Source organism: Galeopterus variegatus, unplaced genomic scaffold, assembly GCF_000696425.1.
Source record: "Galeopterus variegatus unplaced genomic scaffold, G_variegatus-3.0.2 Scaffold5626, whole genome shotgun sequence".
In the NCBI taxonomy this organism is placed as follows: Eukaryota; Metazoa; Chordata; class Mammalia; order Dermoptera; family Cynocephalidae; genus Galeopterus; species Galeopterus variegatus.
Genome location: NW_007731737.1, coordinates 104,026 through 119,383, shown reverse-complemented (window position 1 = coordinate 119,383; position 15,358 = coordinate 104,026). Strand labels below are relative to the sequence as shown.

The window sequence follows — 15,358 nt, the reverse complement described above, 5'->3', positions numbered from 1 at the left end:
TCTTTCACAGATCTTTTCTGGCTAGGGAGCTTACCAATAAATACTCAAACATATTTTGCATGTGTTTAGAGTTTCACAGTATTTATCAAGTGCTTCTCTATTCATGAGGTGAGGCCAGTAGGGCAGACTTTTTTTTTTATAAGGTCTAGATTTGCAATAAAAGCTTTATTATTAGTTGATGGATAGGCTCGTGAAAGTGTATGTTTATATAAACTTCTTTTACTAGTTATGAAAATGTAAGTGTAAGGAAACACAACCTGATAAAGAACAATTTTGAGGCTGTCTGCGGAGGTTAAGAACATTTTTATTGTGTTGTAATTTTCTAAATTACAAAGTGTAAGTTCAGTGAAATTAAATGACACATTCATAAGAGGCAGAGATGAATTTGATGCTTGTCTATTAACTTGGGTCCATTACTGTAATGTTCAGATTTGGCCTAGGCCCTTGCATATCTGCTCAGATGAAACAAGCATAGGAGTGAAGTGTCAGGTCCGAGAAAACACATGTGTGTAACTGATTCCAGAATTTGTGAGCACATGGAGTTGGATGAAGATTCCATGTGCACTTGGAGAATTTAAATTAAGTTCTATGAGAAGGAAAACATATAAAATAAATGAATATCAACAGGAAGTTAATACACAACTCATTTATATATCACTCTGCAGTTTATAAACCATTTCCTCAACCATTATCTCAATTGAATGTATTTCTTTACATAGCTATGAAAGTTGCATTATTTAAGAGTCAAAACATTTCAAAACACCTGAAGGCAGCTAGTTAGTATGATTAACATGTAATTTGATGTAAGAATATTTATTTATGCACACTTTATGTCATTATTATTACCGTTCACAGAGGAGAAAAAGTATAGAAACTGCTTGAAATCACAGCCTAAGATAGGAGCAAAAGAAACTAGAAACATATCTAGAAATGCAATCACATAGCCCTTTTCCCATGTACTTGATGTTCTGGCTGTGGGAGGTTCAAGCATGAATTGGCAAGAAGAGGGGAGAGACATGGAAAGAGGACAGGAGGGAAGTAAAAGCTGCACTAATAGAGTAGCTGGTGTGCTTTCTGAAGACGGGGGTTTAAGAAAAGATTTGTCACCTTTTTTTCACTTTCCTACTCTGCAGTTTTTTGAAGTTCAAAAGAGCATGCTGCCAATAATTCTTTTTTGTTACCCAAATTCCCAAGCTTTGACCTACTGTGAACTACTGTGACTTGCCTCTCACCTAGAGCATGCCGATTGGCATTATTCTGGGCAATAAGGGAAACGGTACTAACTTCTTCACCATAGAGTCAGTGGTGGACAGGATCTTAAGTGTCACCTCTCCTACTAAACACGTTCTCTTCCCTTTTCTCCTTTCTCTCTTTTCTTTTATCTTCCTTGATCTCTGCTTCACATTCACNACTTCTTCACCATAGAGTCAGTGGTGGACAGGATCTTAAGTGTCACCTCTCCTACTAAACACGTTCTCTTCCCTTTTCTCCTTTCTCTCTTTTCTTTTATCTTCCTTGATCTCTGCTTCACATTCACCTTTTTTCTTTATTCTATGATCTAAACTATTGGCAACTTCTTGTTGAATTGCACGACTATAAGAATCATTGGTTCATCGTTGACATCCTCTTCATACTTGTGCATTGGTTTTAGTATTTTACATTTAGTAAAATTTGAGAATGATTTCCAGATATATGTTATGGCATTATTACTATTCATTTCCAGATATATATTATGGCATTATTACTATTCATTTATTACTATTTTACCTTTTTGACTATTTTACATGAGTTGTATAATGAGTTTAGTAAATTGTTCAAAGATTAGCAAGCTAGTAATCAATACCCCGAGGAGTGTTAGAGTTAAGACCATGACTACTAAGAGAAATCCAATAAGACAAAAAATTGCCCTTTATTTAACTAAACAGCAAGAACATAGAGGTCATCTCTCTGTCAGTGGAAAACTGGACTATAAAATTCTGACAACCTATTATTGGCTGTTGTCGCCTGTTCCAATGGCAGATCTGCCTGGCTAGCTCCCAGGGGCATGAACTGTGCTGTTCATGGTGAATTAGGTGATGCTGAGCAAGAGGCTAGCAAGAGGTTTGTAATTCAAGTGGACATAAGGAGAAGCTATCAGTGATTTTAGCACCTTCTTTGAATGAAATGACTAGACTTGATGCAATAAAAGATCAAATTCAATATGTTAGACTCATTTTTTAAGAAACATGAAGATTTATATATGTTTTAGAGTTCTTTTAAAGTTGTTTTAATCGCAAAATTACACATGGTCATTATAAAAACAATCTCACCAAATTTATAACATAGTGAGTCTTCTCTTTTTCTCTCCTAATTTCACTTTACAGAGGTAACTACAGTTATCAGTTTGATAAATATCCTTCTCAATATTTTCTGTGCATATATAACCACACACACATATGGGATCAAACTAAACTTACTAATATGCAAACTTGCTCTTTTCACTTAACATGAGTATTTTTTCATATGCGTACATATGTATTTACCTCATTCGCTTTATTGCATTCTTCCTATTATCAATATATTGTTGATGAATACTTAGGTTACCCACTTGTGTTGCTATTATAAAAATAGTGCAATAAGCATCCTTGTACAAAAAATTATCTTAATCCTGTGCATTTCTCTGTAGGGTAAATTCAGATAAGTAGAACTTCTGGTTTAAGGGTAATCGCTAATATTTTTAATTTGTCCATGGCTTTTTGAGATGCCATTTTGGAATTTAGTCTGTGAAGAAGCAGCACACACACACAAAAATGTTATTTTTATAATAAAGGTAATTTCTTTACCATTGCAGACCAAATTTGCACCAAAAGTAGTATGGTTCTGTTTCCTCCTGGACGTACAAAATTCCATATACCTAACAATTTTAAGATCAAATTCAATATGTTAGACTCATTTTTTAAGAAACATGAAGATTTATATATGTTTTAGGGTTCTTTTAAAGTTGTTTTAATCGCAAAATCACACATGGTCATTATAAAAACAATCTCACCAAATTTATAACATAGTGAGTCTTCTCTTTTTCTCTCCTAATTTCACTTTATCAGTTTGATAAATATCCTTCTCAATATTTTCTGTGCATATATAACCACACACACATATGGGATCAAACTAAACTTACTAATATACAAACTTGCTCTTTTCACTTAACATGAGTATTTTTTCATATGCGTACATATGTATTTACCTCATTCACTTTATTGCATTCTTCATATTATCAATATATTGTTGATGAATACTTAGGTTACTCACTTGTGTTGCTATTATAAAAATAGTGCAATAAGCATCCTTGTACAAAAAGTTTTCTTAATCCTGTGCATTTCTCTGTAGGGTAAATTCAGATAAGTAGAACTTCTGGTTTAAGGGTAATCGCTAATATTTTTAATTTGTCCGTGGCTTCTTGAGATGCCATTTTGGAATTTAGTCTGTGAAGAAGCAGCACACACACACAAAAATGTTATTTTTATAATAAAGGTAATTTCTTTACCATTGCAGACCAAATTTGCAACAAAAGTAGTATGGTTCTGTTTTCTCCTGGACGTACAAAATTCCATATACCTAACAATTTTGATTCTCCTCTCTGTGGAGAATCAAAACAGAATCAAGACAGAAAAACAGTATTTTTAGCCAAGCCACGTATATCTTAAATTTTCTACGAATGGAACTATCCAGGGAGGCAAGAGATCAGGAGGTGTGGTAGATAGAGCCTTTCTCCTTCTCACCGGACAAAGTCCCTAGATCCATGATCTATTCCTAGATCTTTGCCGCTTTGTGAAATAGTTGAAAACCATGGTATCCCTTTAATCTTTTCTCAGCCTTTATGCTACGAACAGTGGATTTTTTAAATAGAAAATCATTTTTCCCATTGAAAATATCACTTTTATATCCTCCGCTTTGTGAAATAGTTGAAAACCATGGTATCCCTTTAATCTTTTCTCAGCCTTTATGCTATGAACAGTGGATTTTTTAAATAGAAAATCATTTTGCCCACTGAAAATATCACTTTTATATCCCCTTTTAGGGCTGGGCGAGGACTTTACGGGATTGACAGTATGCCAGATCTTCGCAGGAAAAAAACTTTGCCCATTGTCCGAGATGTGGTAAGTTACTCCTGTTTAATTCTCTCTGATGGCATGTGTTGACATTTTCTTTATTACAATGTAATGTTTTCCTTCTCATTAACTGCCTACCCCATAAGTATTTCGTGGAATAAAATATATGAGGCTAGACTCTTTATATTTGTTATTTCTTTAAAATCTAATAGATGGAGGAAATAACTCTAATCTTTTGACAGCTTTTCATATTACTTGAGTTGACAAACTGAGTTAAAATGACACTATAATGGAGCAAAAAGAAATCATGCAGTATGCCAAGCGAGCTGCTGCAAGTGGGCTTTCACATGTTCAAGGTTGTGCATGAGCATGAGTTTAATTTGGAATGTTTAAGGCTTGATTTGAACTTCTTCACCTTATCCCAGTAGACTTGAATACTTTATAAACCAAGCAGATAATATTAATCAATTCTTTATTCTAGTATATTAAGGTCAATTCTAGCCAAATTAATAAGCTCTTATATACCTAAAGAAAATTATGGTTCCCAAATCACTGAAATCTTTATTAGTCCTGATCATGACTCTGAATAACTCATTCTCCTATAAATACATATGCCAGAGACCACCTACAAATGCAAAGAATTGATAATGATCTGTATTAGATTGTAGGAAAAATAGCCCATCAGCATGGAAAAAAGTGTTTTCTATCATCTGAAATGTCTTCACATTTTTCTATAGAAATATTCTTACTAGCTTATGACATGAAAAATGTATTTTCCTCCAGAGAAACACAAATTTCCCTTTTAGTACAATGTGCATAATTTCTCCATTTCAGTAATTTTTAACATTACTAAGAAAACCTTCATCTGAAGGCCATCACTTTGTTTTTAAACTATGATCTTGACTGGAAAAATCTTATACTGGAAAGCATGACATGTCAGTATAATTATATCAGATTCCTGTAGTTATAGTGTGGACATTATGTTAAAGTGTTAAGTTAATTTAACACTGTTATACTCTTTCCCCACCTTTCATATGTCTAATTATTTACACTTTGTTTCCTCTCACTCCTGGAATCTTCAGGCCATGGTAAGTGCTTTTCAATTTATGTAATTAATATTTGTCAATCTTCTCAAACATACACTGCACTTACTCATGGGGTAAAAGGGGCAAGACGGGGAAATGAAAAGACAAAGGCATACAAGAAAAAGAAGTTTGGGTTCTCCAAGAATTTAACATCTTGTTCAATTCTGAAAGACAGACCAAATTATGTATACAACCAAATTATGTAATACAAAAAACTAAAATAGGATACAAGCATAATTTTAGGGACAGTACTTATCAGAGATGGGAGATCATCTTGGACATAAACCTTCTATAGGTTGACATGATGAGGTGGAGATGGGTGGAGAGTGACTTCCTTACTTGGGAATGTGTGAAACTTGATCTGAGTACATGGCTTTGTAGCCATGAAGAGATATATCAGTATTTATGACCAGATGGGACTGGGGACAATCAGGAATGCATTATTCCACTATGGCTTCCTTTTGCTACTAATGGGATTGCAGATTTAATATTCCCATCTGGATCTTATGATTTTTAAAGTTCTCTGTATCACTGCCAAGTTAATTATATCACATGTGTTTCGGGTAAGAGTAGCTGATGATGGTTCTATTTTACAGGTGGGAAAACTGAAGGGACTTGTCTCTTATTTAAGATCACCCAAGTTACCAGGATTGAGTGAGATAAATGAATCCAGGAATAATGATTCTCAGTAGATAAAATAGGCACCTGGAAGAAAATATCTTGCCTAGATATGCAAGAATATTCTAAAGAATAAACAAAAGACCATCAAGCAACAATTGTGATTCAGGGCTACATGAGGCTGGGTCTGTATAGATGGTCATGTCTTATAAAGAAATGTAAGCATGACTACCTTGGGGAATGACAATGTTCTAGAAGCCTCCTGTTAGCCTGGAAACCTTGGGCTGGTTATCTTGCCTTGCTGGCCCTCACTTTTATCATCTGGATCTTTTCCAGATTTGATGTTCTATGATTTCATGTTCTGGATGAATCCACTGACTACTGAAAATGGCAGGTGTCTGTTGACAAAAACATGAACAGTGATAGCCAATATGCCTATATTTCACGATTTACTAAGCAATATGTACATGGAACCCTCCCCTTTCAATAAGTCATAATTCTGTTTCTTTTAGACCTTGGCTGCCCGGAAATCTGGTCTCTCCCTGGCTATGATGATTAGGACATCATTAAACAATGAGGAACTGGTAGGTGCAGTGTCAATTACTAACTATGTATTGATTGATCACAGTTGAAAGAGGAAAACCATTCTGCTTGAACTACTCATTTGTAATGTTTATTCCAGTGTCCAAGGAATAACTGGGAACATGGGGAAAGCCTGACCCCAAACAAACTTCCTTAGGGCCTCAGCTTCACTACCACAACAAATTATCCTCTACTCTTCAAATATGCCTGCACCTTCCCATATTTGGAAATGCTATTCTATTCTAACATAACTGTTATTTTCCCCCTGGAAAAATCCTAGTAATTTTTTACACTTAAGGTTTAAGTTTTACCTCTTTTATAAAGCTTTCCCCAAACACCCCCCTCTCCTTCTGGTTAAAGGATTAGTGTCTTCCTCTGGGCTTTTAAAAAAGCATTTCATTGTGACCTCCATAGTGTAGCATGGTTAAGAGTAAAAACTGCTTGGTGAGTCCCATCTCTGGCACTTAATTAGCATTGTTGTATCCAGCCAGTTGTGTTAATTCTCTGAACCTGAGTTCCTTCATCTATAAAGGATTAAAGGAATGGATAATTGCTTAGCATTCAGCATAGCCTAGGGCACAGTAAACAATATATCTGTGTTGTTATTTTTATTATTTGTTATTACAATTAATTTGGCTATTTTGCAAAAACCTTTTCTGATATCCTTAGGGGTAGCACTATATCCTGTTTGTTGTTCTTTTTAAATGTTTTCCTCACCATTGCTTAGTACACTGTCCAGCATGAGGTCAGGTCAATGCTTTGTAAATTTTTGTTGAATGAAAGAACCAACCTGATTAGAAGATACAAGTAGGCTGCAAGTATCTAGGTCAGAGATTCTTACATCTGACTCATTAGAACACCTAAGAGAGCTTTAAAACTGGGGTCTCACTCCCAGCAATTCTTATTAATTGGCTTCAGATATAACCTGGGTATAAGGCATGGTTAAAACACTCCCAGTGTTTTTGCCTTTGATGTTGTGCTGTGGTCACTCCATCCTGCACACTCTGCTGGGGATTTACTTGAGACAATCTATCTGTGCCCTCCATTATGGGAATTAATGTATCCTACCTCTCTCAATTTTAGTGACTTTGTCATTCTTATAGAATAAAAGTTCTGCCAATATTACATTACTTGTTTTAACTTTCTATACTCTTGACATTTAGACACCATTACTTACATCTGTATTTCTTTTCCTCTTCTTCTTTTCACTGTCATCTTCCACCTAAAAATCATCCTGTCCTAGGTCTTTCTATCTCCCCACCCCAATACACATGTACCCATCCAGAAGTATGAAAGGTTGGAGAGGCCATTAATATTCATTGAGCATGTTCATTTGAGTATCTGGGAACTACAGCAAGTTAATACATTTTCTATTGTGCCACAGGATAAAAAAATGTGACTACATTCCCGGAGTCTTATTCTTATCTTTTAGATTTGTGATGCCATGTATTATTTTGAATATAGTTTGGATACAAGAGAAAGTAAACATCCTCTGTGTGTAAGGAAGCCCCATATTACTTGCTGAATCTCGAAGCATCTAGTCTTTTCCTTTTGAGGAAATAATCAATATTAAAGAATTTTATTTATAATCTCCTGCACTGTTTCTTCCTCACGTTTTAAAATATGGTAGTTGATTTGAACTACTACTGTTCATTCTCATGAAAAGTTAACAGAAAAGCAATAGAAATTAGTGGAATGCAACTGTATTTTCTGAGGCCCTGAACAGGAAGCACATCCTCAATTTATGGTTAAATTAGCTATGGGTCTACTTTCAGCAACTTAAAAATATCACTTTACTTCTTTAGTTTCAGGAAGCCTAAGTAAAAGACTTCTCTGTGTGGGTGTTGAGTGGATGAATAGAGTCCATTCACTCCCGCTAAAATTCATAAAGCCCTTTTCCCTGGGGCCAATGTCTAAAAAAGTAAATGAAATATGACTTCTGTACAACAGGCATATTAAATGTCATTCTGACAAGCTGTCACATTCAGTCATTACATGGGCAGCTAACAAATGCTGAAGCAAATATTTTCTACTCCTTGGTGCCAAAAGTGTTCCTAGGCACCCAAGATGCGGAAGCATGAAATATTTGCTTTTACATGAAAGAAAATGGGTTGGCCACCTGGAAAATACCAAACAGTAGTACTTCTATTTTATTTAAAAAGATGTACAGTAAAAAGCTCAGTCATCTCTTCCAAGAAAAGGGCTCGAACATCTGATGCAAGATGACAGCAGCTAAGCCTGCACTGCCACCACTGACACTCTGTTAATGAAGCACTGCCAGGTGCCCCCACCCATCACCAATTGCAGCTCACCCATAAGAAGCTGTTGAAGCTGACTGGAAATCTCAGTATAATAAACCATTAAAGACTTTGGTTTCTAGAAATTTCCACATGGCTTAATAGCACAGGAAGGGATAAGCAATCTAGAATCCATATACCACAACAATAGTCTGCTTGGCACCATACTGTCCATCTTTGTGCTTGCTTTCACAGAGTGATAGTTTCTTGAGTGTGTACCCAACAGTGGGGAAATCAAAGTAGATCCATTCAGTAATTCAAAACATACCTATTGACTGCCTATTATGTGTCAGGCATTATTTCAGACTCCAGAAATAAAGGAGTGAACAACTCAGCTAAAAATTTTTGCCTTCATGAAGCTTATAATATAGTGGGAAGTGGGCTGACATGATATGTTTTGTACCTACTCTTGCTATAAGTTCTAGTGGAAGCTTCTAGTAGATGGGAGTGTTTAAACCAAGGATTTCTCAGGTGAAGGTTATGAGAAACTCAGAGCAAGGAATCCAAACCACCAAGGCTAAACGGGATTCTAGAACCCTGTTTGTTCTACCTGGGTTGATGGGCATGTTTAGGGGAGCTGGTCTAATGGCAGGCTTTCAGGAAGTGTCAATTCTCAATAAGGGCAGGTTTGTCTAGGGGAGTGGGGGTCCTTCTTTCAGTTACAGGATTCAGGCCCAATGGAAGGGACTGACAAGAACTAAGTGAGGGGTGTAATCAGGAGATCAGACCTGAGCCCTATTCCTAGCATGACAATAGAAAAATAACGAGGAAGAAGGAACCAGGTCAGAACACCTTTCTGATGTCCGGGTTCATTCAGGAAGCTGCAGACTCCTGATGAGGAACAGGAACAGTTAGCATGACAATAGAAAAATAACGAGGAAGAAGGAACCAGGTCAGAACACCTTTCTGATGTCCAGGTTCATTCAGGAAGCTGCAGACTCCTGATGAGGAACAGGAACAGTCAGGACAGTGGGGCAGGGACTTTTGGTCAGGTCTCTGGAGTACCTGCTGAGTCTAGTGCCACCCTGTCACCTTTGCAGCTGAGCATCAGTCCAGGGAGAATTGACTTGGGAACCGGCCAAATTTAAAGATCATCCTTTTTTACAAGTATTGCTATTGGTCCTAATCCTATCCTTCCTCACAAGCACAGTCTTCAACTTGATATACATGTTTGTCCAGCTCCACAACTTACTAGCTGTGGGATCATGGCAAGTTACTGAAACTCTCTTGGCAATGGTTTCTCATATGTTTACTAATTATATAATATTTTTGCATCTATGTTCATAAGTGAAAATGGTCTATGGTTTGCTATATCCTTGAACAAGTTTGGCATCGATTTTCACCCAGATTAATGAAATGAGCTGTGGAGGTTTCATCATCATCATCATCATCATCATCATTATTATTATTATTATTATTATTTTCTTCTCTGGAACAGTTTGCATAGAGTAAGTTGCTGTACCTTGAAGGACTGGCAAAACTTGCCTCTAAAACAATCTAGACTTGATGCTTACCTTGAGGATGGTTATTTGACTACTGATTCAATGTATTTAATGTAAAAATTATACCCATGTTCTTTAAACATTTGTTCTTGAGTTGATTTTGATCTTTTTATATTTTTTCCAAAAAGTTGCCCTTTTTTCCTAAAATTTCAATTTAGTAACATCAAATTGTTAATATGATTATATTATGACTTATAAAAGCTTGTGCCACTTTTATTCTATTATTATTTGTTTGTATTTTCTTTCCTTTGATAAATCAGGACTGCAAGAAATTTCTCTGTTTGCTTTGTTGACTCCATATGGTTTCTTCATTTTCTGTTTTGTTTATTTCTGCTCTTGTATTTTTAAATTCATTCTCTACTCTTTGTATTCACTCGGAAAGTGTATCTCTATCTTATATAATTGAATACATAGTTTATGGATATTAACTGTTTTTATTAACTATTGCATACACACAAAATAATATTTACAGTGTAAGTGAAGGGAGTAAATAATAATAATTATTATATACCCATGGATCCATTTCTGAGACATAAGTACATAGTAAATATTAGTTATTATTTTTATTATTAACTATTTTTCACCACATCATTTCCCATGCTCTATGATTGGCTTTGCTTGGTTACACAACAGGACAATGGAATGAGCTCTACTTGGGAGGGATGGTCACCTGTTCCCTACCTTCCTTTTACAGTATCCTAACCTTTCTTCCTACTCTTTCATGGCCTGTGTCAGAAGATTTATAAGAGCTCAGTCTCCATCCAAAGTGACAAAAATTAGATTTCCCACATTAAAATGTCTGAGGTTTCTCCCACTGGAGGAATTCACATTATTTTTGGCCTCTTATATTTAACAAATGAACTGTCTCATACCACTTCCATTATTTACATATTCATTTTTATTGAAAGTTCAAATTGGGGAAAAAATGACATTTAAAGGATGTTACAAATTTATCGTAATATGTTTTCAGATCATGTTCCGTGCCACAACAGAGGGCATATCCTATATTGTGCTCTCCTTCAATTAGTGAACCTTCCATTCTACCATCATTCTGTCCTCTTTATTTGGACTTACCTCATAGTTACTTGGGACAATGATAATTAGTATCTGTTATAAAATGGTAGAAGTAAAAGCAAATTACCTACATTCTTACATAGAAAGGCACGTAAATTTTAGTCTCTGTATTTTTTCCTACAAAAAAAAAATTACTTGAATAATTTTAGCTTCTGAAGTCAATCTCACATGATTATTCTCATGAGTTAACCAGCACTAAAATTGCATCTCTTATTATATTCAGAAACTTATTCTAGCATTGTTCTGTCTTCATATTTATAACAAATCCCAAAGGTCATATTGAACCTAATGTTCACTCTGCAAATATTTATGATGCTTTTTCTAGAAACAATAGAACGTATACTTACAGAATAGAAAATACATTTTCCCCCCAAAAGTATGCATCAAGTATATTAAAACAAGAAGCATATTTTTAATTGAAATTATCAATGTGCGATTTTTTTGGAGGATAGGAAAAGGGTGGTTTACATAACCCCAGGAGTTATGTAATATAGAACTTCACTAGGTTAGTCACTCGCTAACACAGCAGAGGGAAGAAAGGGGAAGACTGTGGCAAGTGGAGGCAGACAGCTTTGCTCCTGTTATAACTGTTATCACTTGGTAGATTGGAGTATCGATGGTTGAAAAACACTAGTCATTGCCTGTGGCAGGAAGCCTGATTGCTTTATTTCTTAGACCTATTTTAGTTTTCTTAGATAGTTACAAATTGAAAAGGCAATTTATTTCCTTCCAGTGTCCTAATTGTTCAAAACATGATATATTAGTTGCAACTCACTTTAAATTGGTTTCTTTGAGCAGAAATTTTTAATAAAATACTTATCTAAGATATAAAAATCTTCCGCTTTGTAGTCTACAGGCTCTACCTTTCTATAAAGGTTTATCAGAAAATGAAAGCATTTATTGCTGCCATTTCTACAGCTTAAAACAGTGTCTACACACACTAAAAATTGACTTCTTTGTTGGACTCACATAAACAATGTAAAAATAATGTTTTTTTCCCCCTAATTTCAAAAGTCTGTACATAGAAACAATTACTGGAAGGACATGCATCAAACTATGCCTGATTTTGTAAAATTAAATTGAATAATTTATTTTTTATTTTAGTGCCTTTCTGCTTTCTGTTTTATAAATCCTTTTTTTCCATGAGCATGCAGTTAATTATAATTAGAACACATGTATTTTAGAAAATAATATGTTTGTGGTAGAAGACCTGAAAGTTTAGGAACATGTAAAATGCATTAGTAGCAAGTCAACCACATTGTCGAATACCTCTGTCTTTGGATCCTAATCCCAGTAATTAGGGCTGTGCTTTTTCTTGGGACAACCCTCTCCATATATCTGGTTCCAAGTAGTTTTCCAGAAACCCTCTATTGATAGCACACCCAGTTCAATCCTTCCCCTTCATCTAGGACCCGATTATTGGTAGCTAAGTGTCTATCTGCCTGCTCTACATGCTAAAATTAAAAAAAAAAAAAATTCTTCTCTCTTCCCATTAATTCAGTTTCTAACGGTGAGCTACAGAGCTACAGACTTTCCTTTGCTATGGTCCCCTTGTTTTCTCAGGCCATGCATTTATCCAGTGCTTCTTGCTCTGTCTTTTTTGCCTCATTCCACAAAAGTCCTATATTCTCTGTCCTTATAATCTGGTTTGAGCAGGTGTAATTTTGCTGCTAAGAAAGCACCTTTTTTCCTCCACGAAGTCATATTCCCCTAAGACGTAAGAATTCCATCTTATGAGATGTATTTTTGCATGCCTTCCCCAGCTATTAATGTCTTCTGTTTCTAAGCTAATCATCATTCAATCTCCTACTTTGCTGGAATAAAGAATGTTCTCATATGCCATTTATTTTGCAGTAATTTTCAGCTTTGATAAACATATGCCCCTATCCCAAAAGTCAAGAATCAAAAAGACTAATATTATCATTTCCCTGGGGATGTATTCCCTCTAATGAATTATGTGATGTTATCCTCCAGTACCTATAGCTTTTAAATGTTGGTATTTATTTTAATGTACCATTTAATTGATTTTTAATCTGCTGTCTAGTAAATTTTCTATGTTTCTTATTTTTTAAAATTAGTTTCACTCTTCCTTTGCATGAAATGGATCATGGCTCTTTAATAAAATCAAACCAAACCTTTCAATGAAACTTTCTCAGCTGTCTATTCAGAAATGTCTTTTATTCATTTTGTTCCAGAATATTTAATTTTTTAGCAAGTGTTACTTATATTTATTACTCCTACTATAGCTTACAGATTTATAGGACAGACTATATATAATTTCAATTCAATAAAAAGAAAGTGAACATAGGAGATTAGATAAAATACATTTATTGTTTGCTTAAGCTTGAAATATGTGGATAAGTTTATGTTGAAAAATAACCTTTTCCCCAGCTCTGCTTTCTAAAGTCATTGGTTTTTCTTACTTTTCTTGTGTTCAGCATCAGATTCTTCTATTCCTACCTGATATTCCATTGAATTAAACTAATTATTTCCACCCCTACTAAGACAAAAAACAGATTGCCTGATGCAATTACAAATATAGCTCAATTCCCTCCTTAGTTTTTCAGATAAACAACAAATGCTATATTAAACACACCCACCCACCCACACACACACAACTCCTACCCCTCAGCCCAGATAGAACAGGATACTCTATCTGTGGACAGCTGATGGAAAATCTGTTAGACCAAGGATAATTCAATTCACTTTAATAATATTGAAGATACCCACTCTGCTTGTCAATAAAGGGGAGGTGAAGATGAATAATACATGCTCCTGATTCTCAAAGAACTCTCAACACTTTACTGCAAGACATCTTCATTATGAATTGAAGCCAAGAGATTTACTTGGCTCAGGCTATCTTTATTGAAAAGTGATGGATCTAGTTTTCTATCTGTATAAATCCTAACACTGGAATCTTCTGCTTGATTAATTCCCATATTTGACCATACCACATCTGTGTAGGTTCACTTGAAGTATAAGAGCTTTGGACTGACCAGACCCCCATGTAGTAGCAAAGATGGATCTCACCATTCAAAGTTAGAAAAATGTTTAGCAAAGCTTAACTTCCTGGTAGGGGACCTCCCAGTACCATTACAAAACATATTCTGGGAAAACATTTAGTGAGGGGAATGTGCTAATGAAGGGAAATATGGTGTCACCATACTATGGAATTGAAAAATAATAGAGAGTTGGGTATTTCAACACTGAGAAGATTTTCTGAAATGAAATTTAAGGATGATATAAACGCTTTTCTTCTTGCATTACTTGACAGCTAGGCTCCTACAGGATTTATATAAATATCTATTCACTATGCATCAGGTAATTGTGTAAAATTGCTTGTAAATGCAGCCTCAGAGAGTGCTGGCCTATCTCTTAGGAAAGTCACTTACACAGAGGGATATGAGAAGCTTAGAGAAGGACTACTCCAATAAATTCTCTTTTGTATAGACCCATGTTTATTTTTTGTTTTTTGTTTTTTTGAAAATCCACCATTAATACTAATACTTACTATTTATTTAGTCTTTTGAAGTCTATAAAGTACTTTCATTACCATTATATAATTTGATCTTTAAAATAATAGCACGAGACAGGCAGGGTAGAGGAGGAAAGTGAGTCGTGGAGACTTTACATCTCTTTGTAGATTACAGAACTCATAAGTGGTAGAACATTTATTCATTTTGCAGAAAACAAAACAAAAAAAGTTATTGTATACCCCTACTGTGTGCCAGGGACAATGACAGGCACTGTTTAGGCACTAAGAAGAGAAAGATACATGATGCTTGCCTAAAGAAGCCCATTTTTAAATATCATGTGATCAAACCTATACTAGAGAGATCAGGTCTCTTGGCTTCTCACTCAGTGGATTTTTCCACCCCACCAGTGGCTTGTCATCAGAAAGTGCTTCCATTTGCCATTAAAAATTATTTCCCTCTGGGCCGGCCCGGTGGTGCACTGCTACAGTGCACCACTTGGGAGCGCAGCGGCGCTCCCACCGAGGGTTTGGATCCCACGTACAGACCGGCCGCTCACTGGCTGAGCGAGGTGCGGGAGCAACACTGAGGGTTGCAATCCCGTTGCCGGTCCCGGTCCGGTACGGGCGCGACACTGAG

The 15,358-nt window shown here is 35.6% G+C and overlaps 1 protein-coding gene across 1 annotated transcript in view; it reads left to right on the top strand.

Annotated features, from left to right (window-relative positions):
- LOC103605151 (protein unc-13 homolog C-like) overlaps window positions 1–15,358 on the top strand; it is a gene marked incomplete at its 3' end in the record, with an annotated part of 212,770 nt that overhangs the window by 93,544 nt on the left and 103,868 nt on the right. The window contains exons 2-4 of the mRNA XM_008589736.1: window positions 4,058–4,136; window positions 5,171–5,176; window positions 6,304–6,375. Of these exons, the coding sequence (XP_008587958.1) occupies window positions 4,089–4,136; window positions 5,171–5,176; window positions 6,304–6,375 (126 nt within the window). The remainder of the gene's footprint in view (window positions 1–4,057; window positions 4,137–5,170; window positions 5,177–6,303; window positions 6,376–15,358) is intronic.